This window comes from Sus scrofa, chromosome 18 (assembly GCF_000003025.6).
Source record: "Sus scrofa isolate TJ Tabasco breed Duroc chromosome 18, Sscrofa11.1, whole genome shotgun sequence".
NCBI classification, from domain to species: domain Eukaryota; kingdom Metazoa; phylum Chordata; class Mammalia; order Artiodactyla; family Suidae; genus Sus; species Sus scrofa.
In genome coordinates, this window is record NC_010460.4 from 21,296,310 (window position 1) to 21,319,393 (window position 23,084).

At 41.0% G+C, this 23,084-nt stretch overlaps 1 protein-coding gene across 6 annotated transcripts in view; it reads left to right on the plus strand.

Annotated features, from left to right (window-relative positions):
- The window catches only part of GRM8 (glutamate metabotropic receptor 8), an 811,904-nt gene that overhangs the window by 351,261 nt on the left and 437,559 nt on the right, over positions 1 to 23,084 (plus strand). For all 6 annotated transcript variants that reach the window (XM_021079054.1, XM_021079053.1, XM_021079052.1 and 3 more), the window contains 3 exons: positions 4,860 to 4,995; positions 5,450 to 5,604; positions 7,266 to 7,403. In XM_021079054.1, the coding sequence (XP_020934713.1) occupies positions 4,860 to 4,995; positions 5,450 to 5,604; positions 7,266 to 7,403 (429 nt within the window). The remainder of the gene's footprint in view (positions 1 to 4,859; positions 4,996 to 5,449; positions 5,605 to 7,265; positions 7,404 to 23,084) is intronic.

Here is a 23,084-nt window from a genome sequence, read left to right on the forward strand (position 1 = left end):
GTTAAGGATCTGGCATTGCCGTGAGCTGTGGTGTAGGTTGCAGCCGCGGCTCGGATCTGGCATTGCTGTGGCTGTGGTGTAGGCCAGCGGCTACAGCTCCAATTAGACCCCTAGCCTGGGAACCTTCACATGCCGAGGGTGTGGTCCTAAAAAGACAAAAGACAAAAAATAAAAAATAAATAATTAAATTAAATTATTTTTGAGGAACGGGGCATACCTGCAGAACAGGAAGGTTAGTGTCTCTTGAATTGTACACAATAAGTACTCTTCCAGAGTGAAGTGAAAAAATAGATGTGATAGCCATATCCTTTGATGGAGACCCACTCCTCATCCTTCTTCCCATCTTAAGAATCTTAAGTCAAGTCAGATAATCTCTTTAAAAACTGAAATAATAGATAAGAAGTATTGTAGAAAAGCCCATCTTTGATAAGACTTGAATGTTTGACTAAATTTCATTGGTAATTTTACCAGACTCTAACAGTATATAATGACCTCTCTTCTTGTGAAATCACTGGACTATTTGGGGAGATAGCATATCATTTATTACTGAATTTGATTTGCTCTTATGATTTTTTTAGCTTTAGATCATTTTACATTCTTATCTGTCTTTTTGTGTGTATATTTTGTCATTCAATTGTACAAGGCTGTTGAGGACAGGCAATCTTTGAATGTACATAGCTCCGGAAATGTAGTAGACCATGAGTGCTTATGAATGGATTAACTGTGTGACTTTTTTTTTTTTTTTTTTTTGTCTTTTTGTCTTTTTGCTCTCTTTTGGGCCACTCCCGCGGCATATGGAGGTTCCCAGGCTAGGGGTTCAATCGGAGCTGTAGCCACCGGCCTACACCAGAGCCACAGCAACGCAGGATCCGAGCCGCGTCTGCAACCTACACCACAGCTCACGGCAATGCCGGATCGTTAACCCACTGAGCAAGGGCAGGGATCGAACCCGCAACCTCATGGTTCTTAGTCGGATTCGTTAACCACTGCGCCACGATGGGAACTCCAACTGTGTGACTTTTTGATTGATATGAAAATAGAATGTGTGAATGAGTTTTGAGGCTAGAGAAACAATTCCAGGCTTTTAACTACAATCACTTGGGAGTAATACACTCCACCGTTTAATAAAATATCCATAAGGCACCAAACAGCAAAACGTGGTTGGTGCAGGTTCTTCATATAGATTTGTTCAGCTGAAATAAATTAATTGTGTAGTCCCTCTTTCCAGGAGACTACAAATTGACCAGGCTGACAAATAAAAGACAAGGTAAAGGAATAAAAAATATGAACTCGATTGAGACTAGGTAAAATTCCAACCTAACTCAGCTTTTTTACAAACAAAAATGTTCAATAGATCTGCAGTAAATGAATAAACCGATGAACTCAGACTAAAACATATGTGTGAATTGCCTGTTTGCCTCCTCCGAGATAATCATAGTAAAATTTTTCTGGTCTTCATTTCTTCTGACTATAGTCAGTAGTAACCTCAGAATGATACTTAGGGTATGGCATGTCTTTAATGGAATCTTTAAGTCATCAGAGCAATTTTGTTCAAAGGGTGGTCATATTTAGAAATAGCTGTTATTCCCTAGACAGTGTTACAGTTGGGGTCTTGCATTTCTGAGCTTACATAATATATCCACTTACCACAAAGTTTGTTTGTTTTTTTGATTTTTTAACACATTATACTGAGTCTGAAACTTAAGATTTTGTACCCAAAGTTTTCTCCTCAAAATGTGTAATTGCTCCTTTTCCAGTCTCATTCACTAGCTGTCTTCCCAAAGCTGGTGGTTTTTCAGAACTCTGTCATTCACCTTTTCTAATGGTTGATTTAAATATTTTCTTTGAGTGCTCTCTTCATTCCCAGCCCTTCAACTACCTGCTGTATCTGCCCTTGACAACACTGAGTGCAACTCCCATTTCTCTTCTTAGCTCCAGACTCATCCTTTTCAGTCTGATGTTCCACAGGTACTTTGAAAACAACTGGTCCTGAATCAGAGTCATTCCTTCCTCCTCTACAAACCTGCTTACCCTCTTATATTTCCTATTTGTTTAATGAATGGTGTCATCACATAAATGGATCACAAAGTCCACATTCTCAAGTCACCCTTCGAGGTTTCCCACTACTTCATTACGTAGCTCAAATCAGTACAACCTAAATATATACAGTTTTTATTTGTCAATCTGTCTCAATAAAGGTGAGAAAATATCACAGAATCCCACTGATTCTAACTCAGATGCTCACAGGTCCACCTGCCCCTTCTCAGGGGTTGCATTGTCTGTCGTCCTTCCCCATGGCCCGTTCCAGTAACCTCTGAACTGGGCTCATGGCCTCCTGTTCTTTCCACTCCAGGTTGCCTTCCTCCATCAGTCCGTAATCCTCATTCATTTGCCTTCCATGAAATGCAGTGTTCATAGACAAGTCCTATTCCTATGGGCTACTGAAACATAGGCACTTTAATTATTCCTAATCTTCCGCAGGCTCTGAACGCCATGCACATTCTGGCCCCCATCTCCCTCCCATACTCTTTCCCTTTCATCCATGAACTCCATGGGCTCTTTCCTGCCCTTTTCCATGCAATTCTGTCCTATTCTCTTTTCTTTCTGACCTTAACCAAATAGCATCACCTTTAGGGAGCCTTTCCCTGAATATTCCTCAATCTGAATTAAATGCCCTTGGTCTTCCTCATAGGACTTGCCATAACTTATATTCATATACTTCTGGGGGGGGGGTTGTAAGCCTCTTATAATATTTCTGAACTCTGTGAAAGCAAAGCCTGTATCTATTTTATATACCATTATAAATCTGTATCCCCTGCATGGTGTCTGGGAAACAGTGGGCACTCCATCAACACTTCGTGAAGGAATGAATCCATCATCACAACAATTTTTTTGTTGTTGTTTTTTTCGGTCTTTTTGCCATCTCTTGGGCCGCTCCTGCAGCATATGGAGGTTCCCAGGCTAGGGGTCTAATCGGAGCTGTAGCCACCGGCCTACGCCAGAGCCACAGCCACTCGGGATCCGAGCTGTGTCTGCAACCTACACCATAGCTCACAGCAACGCCAGATCGTTAACCCACTGAGCAAGGACCGGGACCGAACCCGCAACCTCATGGTTCCTAGTCGGATTCGTTAACCACTGTGCCACGACAGGAACTCCCATCATCACAACTATAATGGCATATCAGTAGGCTAACTGAGTTCAGTCGCAGTCTATGGATTATGGGCAATTCCCACCCCGAGGAGCATGTTGTAAGGTTAGTGAGAGTATTGCTATTGCAGGGATAAATTAGCAATGCTCTAACTTGTATGAAAAATAACCATCAGTGCTCTAGCACCATTAAGCATATAGTATTGTCACATAGGTTAAACCTGATCACAACACACTGGACACCCGGTGTCTGACTACTGCATGGTTCTTCTTTGGAGATCTGAGGTTTCTCCCTAAAGCATACAGCTCGTCATGTAATTCTCCTGCTTATGAACATTCAGTAGGTTCCCATTAATTTCAAGATAAAATCCAAATTATTTGGCATGTCTAACAGAGTCATTGTCAAGCTGGCCTGGCCGTTCTTTCTATCTTCAGCACCTGTCGGTCTCTACCACAGGTCATGATCAAGCAAGGTTCCTTCATGCCTTGGTCTCTACCAGAAATGACCCACTTTTGTCCCTATGTGGATGTATACTTGCCCTTAAATCGAGTGTCCTGAAGCATTTCACTCCTTCCTCTGTACTTCTAAGGTGTAGTATGCTCTTTTAATTCTAAAATTTATCACATTTCATGATGGTTTATTGGAATGCCTCTCTCCCAGACAAGATGGTAACTGCTGGATGAGACTGTGCATTCCTGGTGTCCAGCCTGATGCATTGTGTATAATGGTATCCACTGACATTTGGGTGACTGAATGCATTGCCAATTGTTGGGAAGTAAAAATACCTTTGCCTATTGAAGTGATGCTATAAATAAATGGTGATTTTCTTTTCAAGTGGCTCAAAAAGCTGTTTGAATCATAATGTAATTGAAACAAGTTGATAATAATTGCTTTTTCTTCTAGTATTAGAATGTGTTACCTCTGCACCACTGCAGTGGAGGAGACCTCTTTTATCCCAGCCCATTGGCTGAGGGCAGGGATATTTTCTAAACTTTTCTTTTTGGCTCCTCACTGCCTTAAAGGAAAGGCCAAAAGGAGAGGCTTATTTGTGTGTGTGTATGTCTTGGGTGTGTGGGTTTGTTGTGGTAGTGGGGTGGGATTTCTGTCATTTTGATTTTCATGGTGTAGACATATGTCAACTAAGGGTTTGTGTCTTTGAAACTTGCTTGTGTCTCAAATAGTCTTAAAGACCACTTGTCTCATAACATATTCTGTGGCTGCATAAGAATCTTGCTGCAACGCTATGAGCTAAAAAAGGAAATTAAAGGAGGTCTACTAGTAAATAAAAGTAGTGAAAGGACCTTCATTCTTAACAAGTGATCTCACTTATCAGACCTAATCATAACTTTTAGTAACCCAGGCACTTGTCTTTGGGGTTATGTTAAATGAATTAAAACAGCCATTCTTTCCACTCCTTCTCTCTTGTCCCACATTTTGCACACTTTGATATTTTTTCAAGACATCCACAAAAAGTATGTTTAACTTGGAAAAAAAAAACCTGATGTATGATTAAGTCATTGATGTCATTTACTTGATATGTATATTGTAATGCAAATGGCATTGCTTTTAAGAGGTGAGAGAGACAGGTATTTTGAGAAACAATATCCTTTACTGAATCATGTGTTTTTATAAAGTAGCTAATCTCGTTAATTTGTTAAATAAATGTCCTTTCTGAATCACTCTCTCTTTTTTTTTTTTAAATAAATAGGTGGTGTTTGCATTGCTCAATCACAGAAAATCCCACGTGAACCAAGACCTGGAGAATTTGAAAAAATTATCAAGCGCCTGCTAGAAACACCTAATGCTCGGGCAGTGATTATGTTTGCCAATGAAGATGACATCAGGTGCTGATTGCTTTTCTTCTTTATATAGGACCAGATTTGCAGCCCACATCTTTTTCTAACATATTTCGTGTTCAATGTAAAAGCGTGTGAGATTTCACAGGAATTGCAGCATTCTCATGCAACTGCCTTCTGCTACAGAGATAGCAGCCTTCTAGTTTCTCAGCCTGAAATGTTTATCGAGTAAAACCTGGGGACTGAAAGAAATGAGACAAGTAGCAGTAATAGACAGAATGATGTGAATAAGGTTAAGGAGAAGGCTAATTATTAGATGCTGGAATTAAAGTCTCCAATAGATTTCCTTTAGGAGATGATAAGATTCAGGGAGTTAGAAGACTGACTAGTTGCTTAATGGTGACCTGCTGAGTATATATAACTTGATCTAAGCTGGTCTTGTAACATTTGTGTTGAGGTTGTTGATAAATGCAGTATGTTTTATTTCTTTTTATTCTTATAGGAGGATATTGGAAGCAGCAAAAAAATTAAACCAAAGTGGGCATTTTCTCTGGATCGGCTCAGATAGCTGGGGCTCCAAAATAGCACCCGTTTATCAGCAGGAGGAGATTGCAGAAGGGGCTGTGACAATTTTGCCCAAAAGAGCATCAATTGATGGTAAGGATGCACCACAGAGAATGTGTTTCATTTCCAACTGAATCTAAACTCAAAAGCAGAATCAGAGTATCAGCAAATGATGAAAGGCATCCATTATTGGTGGCTCTGGATGGAATTTTTAGCGCTGATGACAAAATCGCCAAGAGAATAACTATTTAACTCAGCATATTACATATATTTTGAATAGAAAAGACTACCCACTTTTTTTTTCTTTTTGTCTTTTTATGGCTGCACACATGGCATGTGGAAGTTCCCAGGCTAGGGGTCCAATCAGAGCTGCAGCTGCCAGCCTACACCACAGCCACAGCAACGCAGGATCCAAGCCTTATCTGCAGCCTATACCACAGCTTGTGGCGTCGCTGGACCCTTAACACACTGAGCGGGGCCAGAGATCAAACCCATGTCCTCGTGGATACTATTTGCGTTCATTACCACTGAGCCACAACAGGAACTCCCCACTAGATGTGTTTTTTTGTTTGTTTGTTTGTTTGTTTTTTGTTTTGTTTTGTTTTTTTGCCTCTTTGGCATTTCTTGGGCCGCTCCCGTGGCACATGGAGGTTCCCAGGCTAGGGGTCTAATCGGAGCTGCAGCTGCCAGCCTACACCAGAGCCACAGCAACTCAGGATCCGAGCCGCATCTGCGACCTACACCACAGCTCACAGCAATGCCGGATCATTAACCCACTGAGCAAGGGCAGGGATCGAACCCGAAACCTCATGGTTCCTAGTCAGATTCGTTAACTACTGCGCCACAATGGGAACTCCCTTTTTTTTTTTTTTTGTCTTTTTTTAAATTATTATTATTATTTTTTTCCCATTAGATGTTTTTTAAGGAGCACTAGTGTTGGCCTTAGATAACTCTGAAATGTTAGCAGTTGCCTTCTAAGTTCGCCTGTTTCCACGGGCATATATGCTGATGACAGCATCGTTGGAGGGAGAGTGCTTGCTTTATAGCAAATGAAGATGTGATGCTGGCCTAACTCTTAGATAAATAAATGTAACAGCAAAGATGTGGAGCATCCCTGAAAGACAGTCTGTCTCCCAAATATCTTTTCCAATGATCTTGACAGTGACTGAAATTCCTGCCTTTGCCATTAGCCTTTGGAGTAAGGCATTATTTCCAGGTGGTCTCCCTTCAATGGTAGTTACCTGAGCAGGCTGACATGTTAGCCCATTACCCAGGACTCCATGAGGTTATATTAGTAAGGATCAGTTTATTGAATTTGCTGAAAATGGGACATGCAGGACAGATAAGTCTCGAGGTGAGACGCATAGAAGCCTGGAACAATGACCCCGCTAGGAGAGAGCGGAGAATGAGAAAAGTCTGAATTCGTTCTGAATGTTCAACATGAGGTCCCTGAACGCTGCCACTGGGAGAGGGGGAGGTGGTGAGAATGACACCCCAACAGGCTCTCCTGCTGCACACATCCTTAGAGCCAGGTGTCTGAATAGGGAACGGTGGGGGTGGAAATATTGTCCACTGATCCCCAGTGACTGTTGCCATAAGGGAACCTTATTTCTGAGCTATTGGCCCTTCCCCATTTTAAAAATTTTTTTCATTCAGTGATCACAATATAATATAATATCTATTCAAAAACCCTGACAGTATTTGGTTTTGATTTTGAAGGAATATTAAAGTCATTCTTTTCTTCTTTAAAATAGGATTTGATCGATACTTTAGAAGCCGAACTCTTGCCAATAATCGACGAAATGTATGGTTTGCAGAATTCTGGGAGGAGAATTTTGGATGCAAGTTAGGATCACATGGAAAAAGGAACAGTCATATAAAGAAATGCACAGGTAGTCACTGAAATGTTTTCCTTTGAGCATTTGTTTTATCATTACCTGAAAGATGAGGTTTTTCTGCGTGGATAATGATGACGGTATTTTCTGCCTCCTTGCATCCTTTGTTAGAGTTTCGCAGCCGGGCTGAGCGTACACTGATCCTTCAACAAACTTAGGTTTGCTCATCGGTTCTTACAGTCAACAAACAAGTGTTTATTGAACATGTGTCTTGTGTCCCGCACTGAGGTATTGAGTGTCTACTTTCGTCAGAGTACTTTATAAGGTTTGGTGGGATATTGACAAATAAGCAAGATGTGATTTTGCTTTGCCAGGAGCTCAGAATGTAGTGAGGATGACTGGTCATAACGAATTTCTCAGAGAGAGTGTTCAACTATTTCGACCCATGCGCCAGTATCCTGCATCGTGCCCTCTGCTGTGGGTTTTTGTTGCTCTGCTTTCTGTATCTAGTGCTTAAAAATAATATGCTATTAAATGTGCATGTTTTAATGTTAGAATGAAACTTTTTATTTGCAGATGACGTGATTGTGTACATAGAAACATCTATGGGATTTAAAAGTTTCTAAGAGCTAGGTAGTACATTTTGCAAGGTCAATACAAGATACAAGGTCAATATAAATATCCCCCCCCCTTTTTTTTGCTATTTCTTTGGGCCGCTCTCATGGCATATGGAGGTTCCCAGCCTAGGGGTCTAATTGGAGCTGTAGCCGCCGGCCTACGCCAGAGCCACAGCAACGCCAGATCCGAGCCATGTCTGCAACCTACACCACAGCTCACGGCAACGCCGGATCGTTAACCCACTGAGCAAGGGCAGGGATCGAACCCGCAACCTCATGGTTCCCAGTCGGATTCGTTAACCACTGCGCCACGATGGGAACTCCAAATATCCCTTTTTAATCCATATATGGATTATATTAATTACTTCTATATATAATTATTTAAAACACATGGAAAATAAAATACATGCAGCATGATTAAAAAGAACATAAAAAGTGAGGAGTAATTTTTACAAAGATGCATAAATTTTCTACACTAAAATCTTCTACACTGAATGAGCATTTTATAAGCAGACACTCCTCCCTCACTCATCCCTTGACTCCCCCCATACCCTCACATTTTTATGTGCCCTCCTTTCCATCTATTTACTTTCTTTGAAAATAGCTGTTCAAATAAAAGATGTAATATGATAAGTGCTAGAGCAGCCATAGAACTGGAGTGGGCATGGGGATGGGAACACAGGTCATTCTCCCCGGCACTCCATGGCAGGATCTGACTCCAGGCTTCCTGTGTGAAATGTGAAAAGAGTGACCAAGTGGTCCCTGGCGAGAGGGTGGCCATTACTGTAGTTTCTTTGGTGAAGATGCTTTGCTAAGGAGGTGACATTTGAGACCAGACCTAAATGGCAGCTGTTGTCAGCCTTGTGAAGATAGGAGGGCAGCCCATTCCAGGATCCAGGGCAGGCCTCTGGTTGAAGGTACAGAAAAAAAAAATGGTCAGGAAGGCTAAAGTGAATGAAGATGAGGATGGTTGGAAGAGGGAGAGGGAGGGAAGAGAGGATAAGGAGACAGGCTGGGACTAGCTTATGTGAGATCTGGGAGTTCTTCTAGAAGCTGCGGAGCTGAGGTGCTGAGGCTTTATCTGACCTATAGGGTAAAATAATTTGTGGCTTTTCATCCAGGGCATTGCTCAGACCTCTGTCTCTAAAAGATTCCTCTGGCAGAAGCGCAGGGAGGGTTGGAGATCAGGGGAGAGGAAGGAGAAAGGTCAGCCAGCGCCCCTCTAGTAGCCCTGGTGATGGGCAGTCAAGCCTAAATGAGACAGACGTGCTGGTTAGGGGTAGAACACAGAGTATAGCCGTCCTAGTAGCCTTACAGTACAGGGTGAGTGATTAATGCTGGGGATGGGGGAAGGGGTGGTGAGTGGCGGAGGTCCTGAATGTTCAATCTCTGTGGACCAGTCTAGGAAATGGTGATGTAGTGACTTCACAGAGAAGATAGCATGAATTTGGAGGGATGAGCTTGCATTTGCTTCTGAGCTCAGCTCACCCCGTGGAACTGCACAGAAGGTGGCAGCATAAAGTCTGGGACCCTACAGAGTGGCTCTAAAAATACAGACTAGGGAGTGGCAGATGGAGACCTGGAAGTTAAAGACAAGGACGGAGATGCAGTTGCCAGAGGAAACTGAGCAGAGATGAGGGATGACGATTTAAGCTTCTGGGGAGGAGCCAGAAGAGGGAAAGAGCATGGCAGGCTGGGGAAGGAGAGCGAACTCAGGGTGCACGCAGGTTCAGTGCTGCTGAGAGTCGTGCCTGAGGGACAGAAGTGTGACAGAGATCAGATCACGAGGGCTGGAGACAGAACCGGAATAGAAGAAGTGGAGGAAGGAATGCTTTTTAAAGACGTTTGGTGGAGAAAGAAAGGAGATAACATAGGGAGAGCTTGAGAAAGAAGCAGGATTGCAGAAGTTTCTGCCGTATAGGGCACCTTTAAGCATGTTTTCAGATACATCTAGAATTCAGAAGGAATAACTAGAGAAAGAGAAGTTAAATGTGGGATAGGATCTTGATAGAAGCTTTAGGAAGAGGCTGAAGAGGGAAGTGTTACCTTTAATAGATCAGGTTGTTTAGGTGGGAAAAAAAAGATATATACAAACACATACATAAGCAGAGGGGAAAAAAAAAACAAACCCACAAAAAACGCCCATGATTAAGGGCAAAATTTGGACAGAAATATTAAGGAAGTTCAGAAAACGTATGACTAAGTTCAAGTTGTAAAATTTAAAGCTTCGTGGAGGAGATGAATGTTTGATAACAAGAGAGATTTAAGAAATGAGGGGAAATGATGGGTCAGTGGAGAGCGGCACAGAGATGGGTGAAAACAGTGAGAGGTTCAGCTTATTGGAGCGGAGTTTGCATGTCAGCCAGTGAGGGGATATAAGGAGGGGTCGGTTTATAGGAAGGTCTGAAAGGAGGGCTGATACACAGAGTAACTTTGCGGTTTTCATTCAGATGTATTTTACGCTGTGCTTAGTTTCAAATTCTGAATGTTATTGTTAGGTCGTCTGCACATTCCCATCCTACTGTTGCTTAGATGATGTTAAAGAAAATTTACCAGCTCATGAAACAGATGAATTCAGTTCTATTTACACACATATAGGATAGAACTGGCAGGAGATTAGTAATGAACTAATTACAACTTTTAAACAGACTGCTTTCAGAAAATTTACCAGTTCATGAAACGGATGAACTCAGTTCTTTTTAGACACATATAGGATAGAACTGGCAGGAGATTAGTAATGAACTAATCACAACTTTTAAACAGACTGCTTTCAGAATAATCAATTTCTTTTTACTTAGATTTCCCCCCGAATGTTGATGTCTATAGATGTCCTTTTAGCATCTGTTGATTGTATATATGGAATACTTACTTCAAGCATAAATACTGAACTGGGTTGTTGTAGAATCCAGACCTGGTGGCATGTCTGTTTCATATTCCTTTGATTTATTCGGGTGTTGCTAAAATTGTGACAATCTGTCTAATTAGAACTATTTCTAGTGCAATGAAAATGGTGTTTCCTCCAAGTGCTAGGACAAATCTACCCTTAGGGGATGGGGTCAGTAAACAGATTTTCATGCAAATTCCATTGTAGATGATCCTGAAATAACTTGTCTCTGGGTAGACAATAAAGAATGCAATGTTCTATCATTTTTTCTTTTTTTGAAAACAGTAACACATGAATATTTCCAGTTGGGAGAGAAGAAACTTGTACCCCTAATTGCCATCAATGCCCAGTTTTTATCTCTGTTTTGGAGAAGGAAAGCAGATGATTGAGTGTGTGAGTGGACAAAGAGGAAATATACTTAATGTACTTAGGAGTGAAAATTTACAGGATATTCATGAGTAGAGGGTCCAGGATTTGAACATTATTTTTATTTCCAATTTGCTCAATTCCATCTCATTCAGAAATGAATGTATACCATTGTGCATGTTTCAAAATGTGACCTTACAGGGTTTACATCTCAACCCTTCCCAATGAGTGCAAAAGCCAGAGAACTCTGAAAGCGGAATATCCACAAGGTCCTTTTTGCTGCATTTGGAGCATCATTTGCGGGTTATGTTTTGAGTAAACTCTTACATTAGGCGATGGTAGTCTGTGAACGTAATTATTTGCTTCCACTGGGGGCGATACCGGCGATGTATTTACATGGATAAGCGAGTGCTTCCCAGCAGGCTGGAGCTTCTGTCCTATCAATTTTCGGGAGAGAGAATGTCTTCAAGCCGTGAGACGCATCCCCTTCCTGAAATTAACTTGGTACCGTTTTCCGAGATGATGTTCCCCCCCACCCCGGAATCTCAGGAAAGCTTTCAAAAAGATGTGATACTACTGTTAACTTTGATATGCTGGCCGGATTCCAAAGTGAAGTAATTCCTACCATCCACTTAGCTATTTATGTAGTTATTATTGCTTCTGAGAGCTGCTGAGTTCTAAAAGCTACTACTACTTAATCCTACTTAAAATTCCCTTTGTCTCCCTCAAGAAGAAAAAGGGATTCTTTTATACTTGTTATCAGTGGTGATGGGTGTTATTTTATACACTTTTATTTGACCTCTCCCTCCCTCCCTGTGTTCTCTCAGACTTAATGCTTTTCTGCTGCTCCTGACCCACACGCCCACACACCCTCCCTGGAGGATTGGGGTCTTCCTCGTCTCTCCTTGTTTTGGCACATTTTTTACACACCGTTTTCCCCCCTCAGGGATCTGCCTGAATTCCTCTTCCGCTGTTCCCCTTCATCGGCTCATTTTTTTCTTTTCCTACCGGTTCTCTGATCAGTTCCTTGCCTGACATTGTTCTTTCCAGCTGGACCCTGACTGACTGGCAGTGGAGAGTTTTTCTTTTGAGGTTTCCCTTGACTTTTGCAATGGCCGTGATTCTCATTCGTGTCTTCCCTAGGGAGGCCTGAGAGTCAATGTTGCAGGGACATGAGCAAGTGCAGAACAGTTGCTCCTCCAGGGCAGTCTCCCTCCTGTGTCACATTATGTCTTGGCTTTTGTTTCTCCATCGTGAATTGTAAATAGCTCTGTCCTCATCAACATAGCATCCTCTGACCAACTCCCTAAATCCAGTCGGTTCCATACAGCATCTGGTGTTTCTTTCTTTTTTTTCTTTTTAGGAATACACCTGCGGTACATGGAAGTTCCCGGGCTAGAGGTCGAATTGGAGCTGCATCTGCTGCCTACACAGCAGCTTGCAGCAACGCCAGATCCTCAACCCATTGAGCAAGGCCAGGGATCCGCATCCTTATGGACACCAGACAAGTTCTTAACCCACTGTGCCACAATGGGAACTCCCCATATAGCATCTTTTATGTTGTTGTTGTCTTTTTAGGGCTGTACCCACAGCATATGGAGGCTCTCAGGCTAGGGGTCAAATTGGAGCTATAGCCCCTGGCCTGCACACAGCCACAACAATGTCAGATTCGAGCCATATCTGGACCTACACCACAGCTGATGGCAACGCTGGATCCTTAACCCACTGAGTGAGGCCAGGGATGGAACCTGCATCCTCCTGGATGCTAGTCAGATTCATTTCTGCTAAGCCACAAGAGGAACTCCCCAATATAGCCCTCTTAAAACCTTTTTTTGCCTCGTTCAACCATCCATCCACCCATTCATTCATTATCCATCCACTCACTTGTTTATTTGTTTGGGATAGCCCGCCTCATGCCAGAGATTGCTATAGATATAGACAAAGACTAGACTACCTTGCCTTCAAGTTGCTCACACAGACAAATCCACACTGCCTTAATGAATTTGAAGTGCTTCGCTTGTCTGGTGGGTTTTAATTCTCAGCCAGGAGGTTGGTGCACGGCTGCTAAGCCTGCATATGGCTGACACTCAGATGCTAAATGGTGGTGAGCATATGCTGCTCGAAATGGCCTATTGACTCTTATTTATGATGATAGAAATAGTGGTAACGGGAAAAGCAATGCACAAATATGTTTCTTCCTGCAAACAAGCCATTCTGTCCGTGAACCAAATAGCAGGCTCAATAATTAGCCCCTGAAAGTCCTGTCAGTTTACTTTCTGGTGCCAGAGTAACTAGGTAGCTTTTGACGTGTAACTGTCTCTCCACCTTTCCCTGTTTTGGGGACTGTGGAAGATGCAAACTTTTACCTACTCACTCAGCAATCATGGAGACCTTATTAATGAATTGGATAGTTTGCAAAGGGGATGGACCATACGATTTGATTTGGTGATTCAGAATGAAAGGACGTTAAGGTAACTTTTCCTTCAATAAAATGTATTCTATCATCTGCATTTGCTCCTTGCATAGAGAAAAAGTATGTTGGGGACAATATCTTTACATTAGCACCACAAGGTGGCCATTAGCATATATGTTCCCATTCTTATCAAGTGAAAAAGCAGAAATTTCAGAATGACTTATTTAGTCCACTTCTGGGATTTCATACTGAATTTCAATATATGCATTTGACAAAATGAGCATTGATTTCAGACATAACCTCAATTTCAGAATTTTAGAGCTGGGACATAAAAATCAAAAGCATTCTTTTATTTTGTAGAAGAAAAAAATGGAACCCCGAAAAGTTTAGTGAATGGTTGAAAAATCATATTGTCTTAGAGCTGCAACGAGATCCTTGTCTGTTTTGTTTGAACTTATACTTGTATTTTATATCCTCCATTTATTTTTTATTTACGTATTTCAGAGTTCTTAACTGTATCATTGAAAACTGTTTTCTTAAGATACTTTATGTATGACAGCGATGCATTATGAAATTTTAAAATCACCAGCTATAAAGTGAAACAAAAATAGCATATTTGTTATTACCTAATCATAGAAAAGTCTAATATGTTAATATTCTTCATATTGATTTTTGGTGTGTATATAGTATTTGTGAGTTGGTCTTGAATAGAATAAAGCTCTTCATCCAGTCCTCCTCCCCCCATTTATAAGAGTAGACCTAAGACTACATTAAAAAGAAATGGACAAACTATCAACTCTAAGCTTCTATGATTTCAAGCCCAGAGGCATTAATTGTAGAAATTCACTTTGCTAAATTACAGTTAGTTTGCTAATTTATTATTTCCCTTGTAGGAACCCCCCCCCCCCGCCACCTATTTTAAAGCAGTGCAGGAAGCACTGTAATATATAATAGCACTTTTAGAAGTTCAATGAACATGTAAATCACCTGAACATCTGGTTAAAATGCAGATTTTGATTTCATAGGTCTCGGTGCAGTGGGGGGTGGGGGTGGGGAGTGGAGAGGCAGTTTCTGACCAGTCCCAGGTGATATGATGACAATGTGGACTCTGGGCCACAATTTGAGTAACAGGTGGCTATTAGTTTATAGAAATAAAGGCACCTGACCTTTCATTAGCATAATAGATACTCAACTGTGCTAAAGATTACTGATAAACTCAAGATGTCTTAAAGAAGGTCATCCAAATAAGACTACGAATTTTCAAATACAAAAATTTACAATCCCTAGTATGTGTTATACATACTGTCTTCAATAAACTATTTGGATTAGTAAAGTATAAAGATACAGTAATGTGTGTGTGTGTGTGTCGCTTCATTAGGAAATTTGAAAGTGGGAGTCTTAATTACTCAATTTAAAGAAATGTACACAGATGCACCTGTACCTCCAAAATCTGCAAAGGAGATTGCAAAGCTTGCCATGTCAAGATCCCAAAATACTCTGAAAACTTAAAAAGAAAAAATTGCACTCTCAGTCATAAATATCCATACAGTAAAGGAGTTGGAAAGGTCCATAGAGATCATTTTACTCAGTTCTTCTGTTTCTCAGTAAAGGAAATGGAGGCCCATTCTGCCTAAGGGAGTTATCTAAAGCCCTACATAGCTGCTACGTGACTGAAGGTGACAGAAGGGCTGAAATCTGATTTGACACTTGATTCTCTCCTTAACCCTTTCCTGTTCTGAAAGCCTTTCCCAGCGAGGGGCCGAGGTGCACTGACCCATTTCACTATGTTTTCCTGGTATGGTGGCCTGTTTCCTCAGTGGCCATTGAGAGGTAAGTATTCCCTCTTTGTGATCTCCCTGACTTCTTAGTGGGTCAGATTGATGCTCTTGGTCTCAGAAGCATTAATACTGCTGGAAATGTGGAAGCGTAAGGAAGTGTCTTGAGGGTGAACTTGGAAGGAACATAAACTCTTGCATTTTTTCAGGTCGTAACTTAAAACAGAAGCACATCTATTCTATAGAGTCAAGATAAATTTAGGAGTCTAGAAATGTCTTTGTGCAAAACATGCAGTGGACTCAGGCATTAGCTTGATGGGTTGGGAATCAGCCATATCTCTGGAGAACATGGCAAGGGACTCAGAAGTGGACAGGGAATATAAGCAATCAAGTGACAGTTAAGCATTTTTGAAAACCATTTTTTTTTTTTTTGAAAACCTATAATAAGGCTTGAGCCAGTGAGAATGAGGGAAGGGTTAGAAAAGTACAGAAACATTAGAAGAAAATGTCTTTCTGTCAGTGTTTATTAAACTTCAAGTTGGGGAACCAGTTCATTAAAACAAAATGAAACAAAGAAAGAAAGACTATACAGATGGCTCAATATTCAGAAAATTTGATATCCCTCCTCTCCCTTAAAAACATACAAAACAGATAAATGCAGGGGCCAACTATTTATATTACAAAAGGAATATTTATTTTCTAAGAAGTTTTACCTTAAGACTCCTTCAAACCCATGGGATTTGAGGACATTCCATGGCTACGATGGATGACTTGATGAAATAAAAGAGATTTACTATAAAAGAATTTTGTTCCTAAGAATAGGAACACATCCAAACAAAAAGATCGACATATTCAGCTGAACAAAGAATTAGATACATTAGGGCAAAGCAGACATCAAATGAGATGTGATCAGAGTTTACTAAGGCTGATTAAGAAAACCTTCTGGAGAGTTTTAATTTTTGGTTACTTGTAGCTTTTGTTAAATCTCTATTATAACGTGTTAGACTACTCCAATCCCTCTCCTCAAGGAGCTTGTATTTAATGAAGATACATTGTTTGAAAAATGAAGAGATTAGATTAGAGATTAGCCTCTTATGAGCAGGGCCTGTATCTTCATGGCTTAGCAAATCATAGCATTCATTATATGTTTGTTAAATTATTTAATTGGTCCAAAATGATGGCCAATAGCTCTATCTCTTCATTCTAATCATGTAGATATGATGATGGGGCCTAGTTTGGCATAAATGTGACAAATATTTTAATTGTTGGAATGGAAATTTAATGAACAGAAATGCTTAATACAGATGCTTATGGTAAAAGAGCCTTTACTATCATTTAATAGTAAAATTTACTCTTCCGGTATTTTGTCCTTAAATTTCTGACTGCACCGCTAATATGGAGATGAGGATATAATTCTATAAACATATGTAGGCCTGTGCCTTTCAGCCAAATCTAACTGGAATATTTGATTTCATGATTATAAATGCCTTCTATAGTGTTATATTTTTTTAAAAATTACATTTATACTATGTGGTGGGGTGGAACATACTATATATCTATACTACCTATTATGAGGTAACAGAATAATCAAAAGACTATTTGGAAAATATGATATAAAATACCAGTTAAGAATGTGTTTATTCATTACATTTAAACATGTTTATTATCATTGGTTTTCTTTCCTCACAAAAACACAGGCGTCAGGAAGGCAGGGACTTTGCTTTGTTCTCTGTGACATTCAGTGCCTAGGATAGCATTTTGCAAAAATAGGCTTTCTTAAAAAAAGCCTACCTGTTCAATGCATGAATGAGCTGAATGCAGCTTATTTATTATATAATTTTTGTCAGGCACCATTAGATGTCAGAGGCATGTTAGAAAGCAAACAGAAATGGTCATTGCCCTCATGGGGCTTACCATTTGATGGTGAAGGTGAATAGTTAAGTTACATCCCTGCAGTGAAATGTGTTATGTGTGGTTGGTGAGTAGTGCGAGCATGCTACTACCTAAGGTAGTGTAGGGAAGAAGAGTGGCATTGTTTCAGTGGAGACTAAAATACCAGCAACGTTTAGACAGAACAAAGAGGTGATCCATAGAATTAGTATTTCAAATAGAAGGAAGCACAAAGTCCAGGAGACAAGAGCGAGGATGGCAGTTTGAGGAACTGAACAAGTTCAGTATGGCTGTGGTAGGGGTGGGGGAGGGGAGAACAGTGCGAGGGTAGGATAGAGACCTAGGAAAAGAGCAGGCAGGTAAGATTTTACATGCCTCACCTGGGAGTTCACATTTGTTTTGAAAGGCAATGAACAGGTTCTAAAACGTTTTAAGCAAATCAGTGACATAATCAGATTTCCATTTTAGGAAGATTATTCTGGCTGTAGCATAACACTGGCAAGGCATAACGTTGGAGGAAGGAGACCAGTTGGCTTTTATGGTTATTCCTTCAGAGGTGAGAGTGACCCAGGTTAGAATGCCTGTACTGCACTGGGGGTAGAGAGAAGTGGATGGACACGAGATAGTTTCAGAGAGAGATTTGGGACATGGCAAGTAATTAAGGAGTGGACAAACCATGGATGACAATTTGACTCTTGTATTAGGAAATTAGATCATTGGTTGAGACAGTGTTCCTGACATATGGATATGAGGACATTTGGGGAATAAGGGGAAGGGGAGCTTGATGAATTCTCTTTGGGATATGCTGGACTTAAGGAATCCTGTGAGAGATTCAGCTGCAGATATCTGAGAAATCCCATAATTATGAGTCTGAAGCTGAGGAAAAAAGTTTGCTGTAGAGAAAGAGTTGGGAGAGTCATTAGCTTATAAATGAGACTGAGTGAGATAGACCCAGAAATTATGTGCACAGCAAATTTCAAAGAGCCTGAGTCAGAGCTTGAGGGACTCAGCCTTCAGAGAATGTGTTAAAGAAGACCCTGGAATTCTGGTTTCTCTATGAATTGTCCTCAGTATCCATGATTGGACCTTCTCAGTTCATATATCTGATCTTTGACCCTAGACCATAGTTCCCTCCCTAAAGTCTCTGCAACTGCAACTGACTAGTCTAAGGCTGGGTGTATGACTCAGGCTGGACCATCAGAGTCCCTCCACAAGGGTATTTAGGACTGGAACTGAAGAAGGGAATAAAGGGTAAGGCTGTGAGACATGAGGCTGAGAAGATTGTCAAGTTCTTCACTGTGAGGATAAACTTGGCCTGGAAGAAAGATATTGACATTTAGACAAAACAGAGATAACAAAGGAGACTACTGACTGGGATCAAAACCTTAACCATGCCCTGCCTGTGAAATAGTTCAAGATCCTTCCAATTAAAATTTCCCATCCTTAGGTAGCAACCTAGTATCCAGCCTAACATATAATACAGAAGAAGATTAGAAGCAATGATACACAGAAAGCTTATTGCTTGCTACACAGGGAGTACAGCAGGTACTATAATATATCCAATTGCAGTTTCCCTTTCTTCTAGGCTGGTACCATGTAACAGGACTTTCTGTGATAAAGACATTTTTCTATATCAGTGTCGTCCAATAGAATAGCCCTTAGGCACATGTGGCTACTGGTCACTTGAAATGTTAAATAGTGTAACTGAGAAACTAAATTTTATTTCGTTTTAATCAGTTTACATATACATGAGAACAGCCACCCATGGCTAGTGGCTGTCACAATGGACAGTAGAGATCTAGGCTACAGAACAACACTTTGTTTTAGAGTGCACCCCATGTAGCCCAGTTAATTCTGATTGGTCTTGTCCATTTATGGCGGGCCTATCCTGTTTGCCAGTGTTTGGTTAAAAGGGTGACTCGTAATATAGTTCTGGTCAATGAGCTAGATGGCAAAGTCTTTCAAGACCCTTCAGGGAGTGGGGAGCCTTTGTTGTCTGGTTATTGTTACAGTTGCAATTAGTGGCTGGACCTGCACTGGGGAAATCATGCTGAGGGTAGCACAATAGAAAAGGAGAAGGAAATTCAGTCACCGCTGATGTTTTCGAACCTCTGAATTAACCTGCCCTGGAATGCCCTTTCCTTCTTGTGTTATGAGATAATAATAAACCCTCTCATTTTTAAAGCTATGCTGCATTAGATTTTCTCTTATTTGCAGCTGAAAGCATACTAACTAATACAATGTATTATCGATAAGTGGGAAGGTTTTATTGAACCTGACATGAACATGCCTCATTTTAAGAACATGTGAAAAAAATTAAAATTCTAAGGTAAATCAGGAGGTTAATATTTGCAATACAGACAAATTGCTTATATTAAATGGATTCACCACAGGTTTCTTAAACACTGACTTCCCAGTCAGTGAATATAAAAAGTGATGTGGTTTATTAAAATTGAAATGATATACAGCTTTTCAGCAATCTTTCCCTGAGATGTATTTCTGTATAAGTTGCAGAATTATAAAACATAAGTATTAGAGAATGCTCCTTTATTTTTCAAATTAATTCACCTCTGGCTTCCTTTAAACAACAAGCCCTTTGGTCTACCAAAATGTAGACGGGGAGTAATTTAGATAAGCATTTTTCTTTACAGTGTAAGTGAAAACTGTTCAAAGTGCTTGCAAGTTTATTAACCAAATCATAAGACCTAAGAGGAACTAGGTATTTCTGTTTTCAGCATCTAGTAAAATTCTCAGCCTCACTGGTAGACAAACACTGCATCTTAACCGTGTGATCTTGGGCAAGTAACTTAACCTCTATGAATTTGTGCTAAATGTTAATTTTTTTCTATCTGTGGATGGTGGTGGCTGTTACTGGTGTATGTTATCTTTCACAAACACCATTCAAATTGCTCTGATTCTCCCTTATGTTACCAAAATGCTCTATGGCTAAAACAGTGAGCTTAAATGTAGAACTTATATTGTTTTCAGAAGTGGTACTTACTGCTTTACCTACCTCTCCACTGCATCCCAACACTGGGCTGAGTTCAGATGTGACTATTTGTTGGGAGGGGAGATGGTGCTCTGACCAAGAGGTGATGTCATTTCACCCCTGTATTACTTTCCATTAAACCACTGGCCCGTATAGAACCTTTTAGCTGCAGGTTTATTTGCTTACATCACTGTGGTCCAATGATTCGATTTGCCGTTTCATTTGGGGAAATGATTAGTATCTTTCATGAAGAACATGAAAATGCTTGCTTGAAGTTCCCTTCTGTTCATGGTTAATGAAACACTTCAGAAGGTTTTCCCTGGCCTGTGGGAGGTGGGAGTATGTGCTATGTGTGTTTCCCGTCCACATCTCTTTCAGGAAGAATATAGGCAGAGCTCGCTAAGCTGTTAGATGGGAGCAACATGCAGGTCTTTGCCAAGAGAGATCCAAGATGTCAAATATGCTGATTCAGCAGAGCCCAGGTAGGAAAACTGGAGAAGGGCTCAGGGCGCCCTCAGAATGTGTGATCATTTCAATAAGATTCAAATCCCGCAGGCAGACGGAGAGGCGGAGGATATCAGAGAAGGAAGGAAACTTAGAGGTCAACACAGCCAACATTTTGCTGAGCTTGACCTCCCAGACTGAAGTAAAATGAGGACAGGGAGTGCACAGAAACATTTCGGGTTTTACTGATTCAGTACAACTCGTGAGGTCTGTATTTGGTGCAAAACGAGGCTTTCTCATTGACTCTAAATAGGCTTATTAGCAGCACACAGAAGGATTTCCACTGTGGCTTCTCTTTGTCCCCAGTCAGAGGGAAGGCGTAGGTGTGACGCAGGCTGATAGCTGTGGAAGAGAAAGGTACCCGCAGACCAGAGCCCAGAGAATGGGCTGACTGCCAGCTCTGGGTCAGCACCCTGAAGAGTGTTGTTTGTCTGAGCTACTTTTATGAAACAGAGGCCTTCTTTTGTGTGTGTGTACCTGTGAAAGGAAGCCTGGGTGTAGCTGATCCAAAAAAAGCAGAAAAACAAATAATTCATATCAGTTTAGGAGGCCCTCCTGCCTTACCCCTCTCTGTTTTTAAGAGCCTTTGTTTACATCTCAATACAAGGCCAACATTCTGGGAATTCTGGCTTGCTGAGTCCCAGAGGGGTTTCCTTATTTGGTATGGAAGTTTAAGTCTATAGAACCCAGAAAACCATTTAGCCTTTTCTTGCCTGCCCAGTGACAGAAAATGTCCCTGTCGCTGATTTCTTTGTGGAGTCGGTCTGCATCTTCCCTAGGGCTGACACAAAGCCTGACCTCAAAGGACAATGCTGGCGGCATGACTCACCTCTTCCCCGAGGGCTGCAGGTTTGATGAAAGTTTAAATGACCTTTTAGGACAGATGATTGTGAGGTTGGGCAAACAATTTGTTCTTCCACCTCTCACTAACTTTGGTGAGTATTTGGGGACAGAGTTGGGGAGAATGTAAACAAGAGACTTGGGTAATCCTTAGAGATGAGGGTGGTGATGATGGTAATTTTTTGGGGGGAGGGGCGCTTTTTAGGGCCGTACCTGAGGCATATGGAGGTTCACAGGTTAGGGGTCGAATTGGAGCTACAGCTGCTGACCTACGCCACAGCCACAATGCGGGATCCAAGCTGAGTCTGCAACCTGTACCACAGATCAGAGAAGCTCCAGATCCTTAATCCACTGAGTGAGGCCAGGGATTGAACCAGTGAATTCATAGATACTAGTAGGGTTCATTACCCCTGAGCCACAGTGGAACTCCCAATGATGGTAATTTTATTATAAATAAACAGAGAATAAGTCTTATCAAAACAGGGGCAAACTCTACCTAGTTCCTCATTGCTGGCTCCGTCCTTTCCATCTCAAACACAGACACTCATAGCATGTTCTGTTCTGATGACTTTGTAACCACTCAAGAGAGCACCAGTACTTCCCAAGGACCACGGCCCTGTGCCTGGGGAACTTTACCCCTGATGGCTTTCTGGGAAGCTCAGCAGTATCCTTAACATGGCAAATGTAATTTGAGGGTAGATTTACTTCAAGGAAATCTCCAGGAAACCACTGTATGCACTTGTGAACTATACCCAATCTCACTGTTCAGTCTGTCCTTATAATTGGGCTATAGGTTTTACTTCCTAGCCCCTAGATTCTTTCTGTCTCCAGTTGATTCTTTCAGCTAACCAGTTCTTGAAAAAGAAGTCTCTCCTGGCTTGATTTTCAGGTGCATCTCATGCTCCTTTCAGGTTCCAGATTGAAAACTTCCCTTCTTTGAGACATCCGGATGGACCACATCTTCGTCTCCCTGGCTCTCTTGAATTGTCCGGATCCTTTGAATGAGTATAACCTGTCCTGACACATTTCTAGACTATTGTTTCTCAGCCCTTCCAAAATGAATCCTTCCCTTCTTTTGGCCCTTACTCTGCTGCTCTAGTGCATTCATTCATTGCAACTCAGAATAAACACTAGATTAACATCCAAGAGTTAACTCCACATTTTATATTTCTTATGACCTGAAAATCTGGCTGCACAGAAACTATAGTGACTTAGGGATAGAAGGACTTACTTGAGAAAGTCTCCATACCTATACATTTTTGAGAATGAAATTTTGACTCTATAAGATGAATTATCTCTGATTTTTTTTCATTAAAAAATGGATTTTGGTGACTTTTCATTTACATTGCCATGCTATTAATCTGTCAGCGTTAATGAATTTATGCAGCCTGTTCAGAAATTAATGAAGCCTGTTTATCCTATGGATTTTCTCATGCACTCCTTCGAGCTCTTCTTGCCTT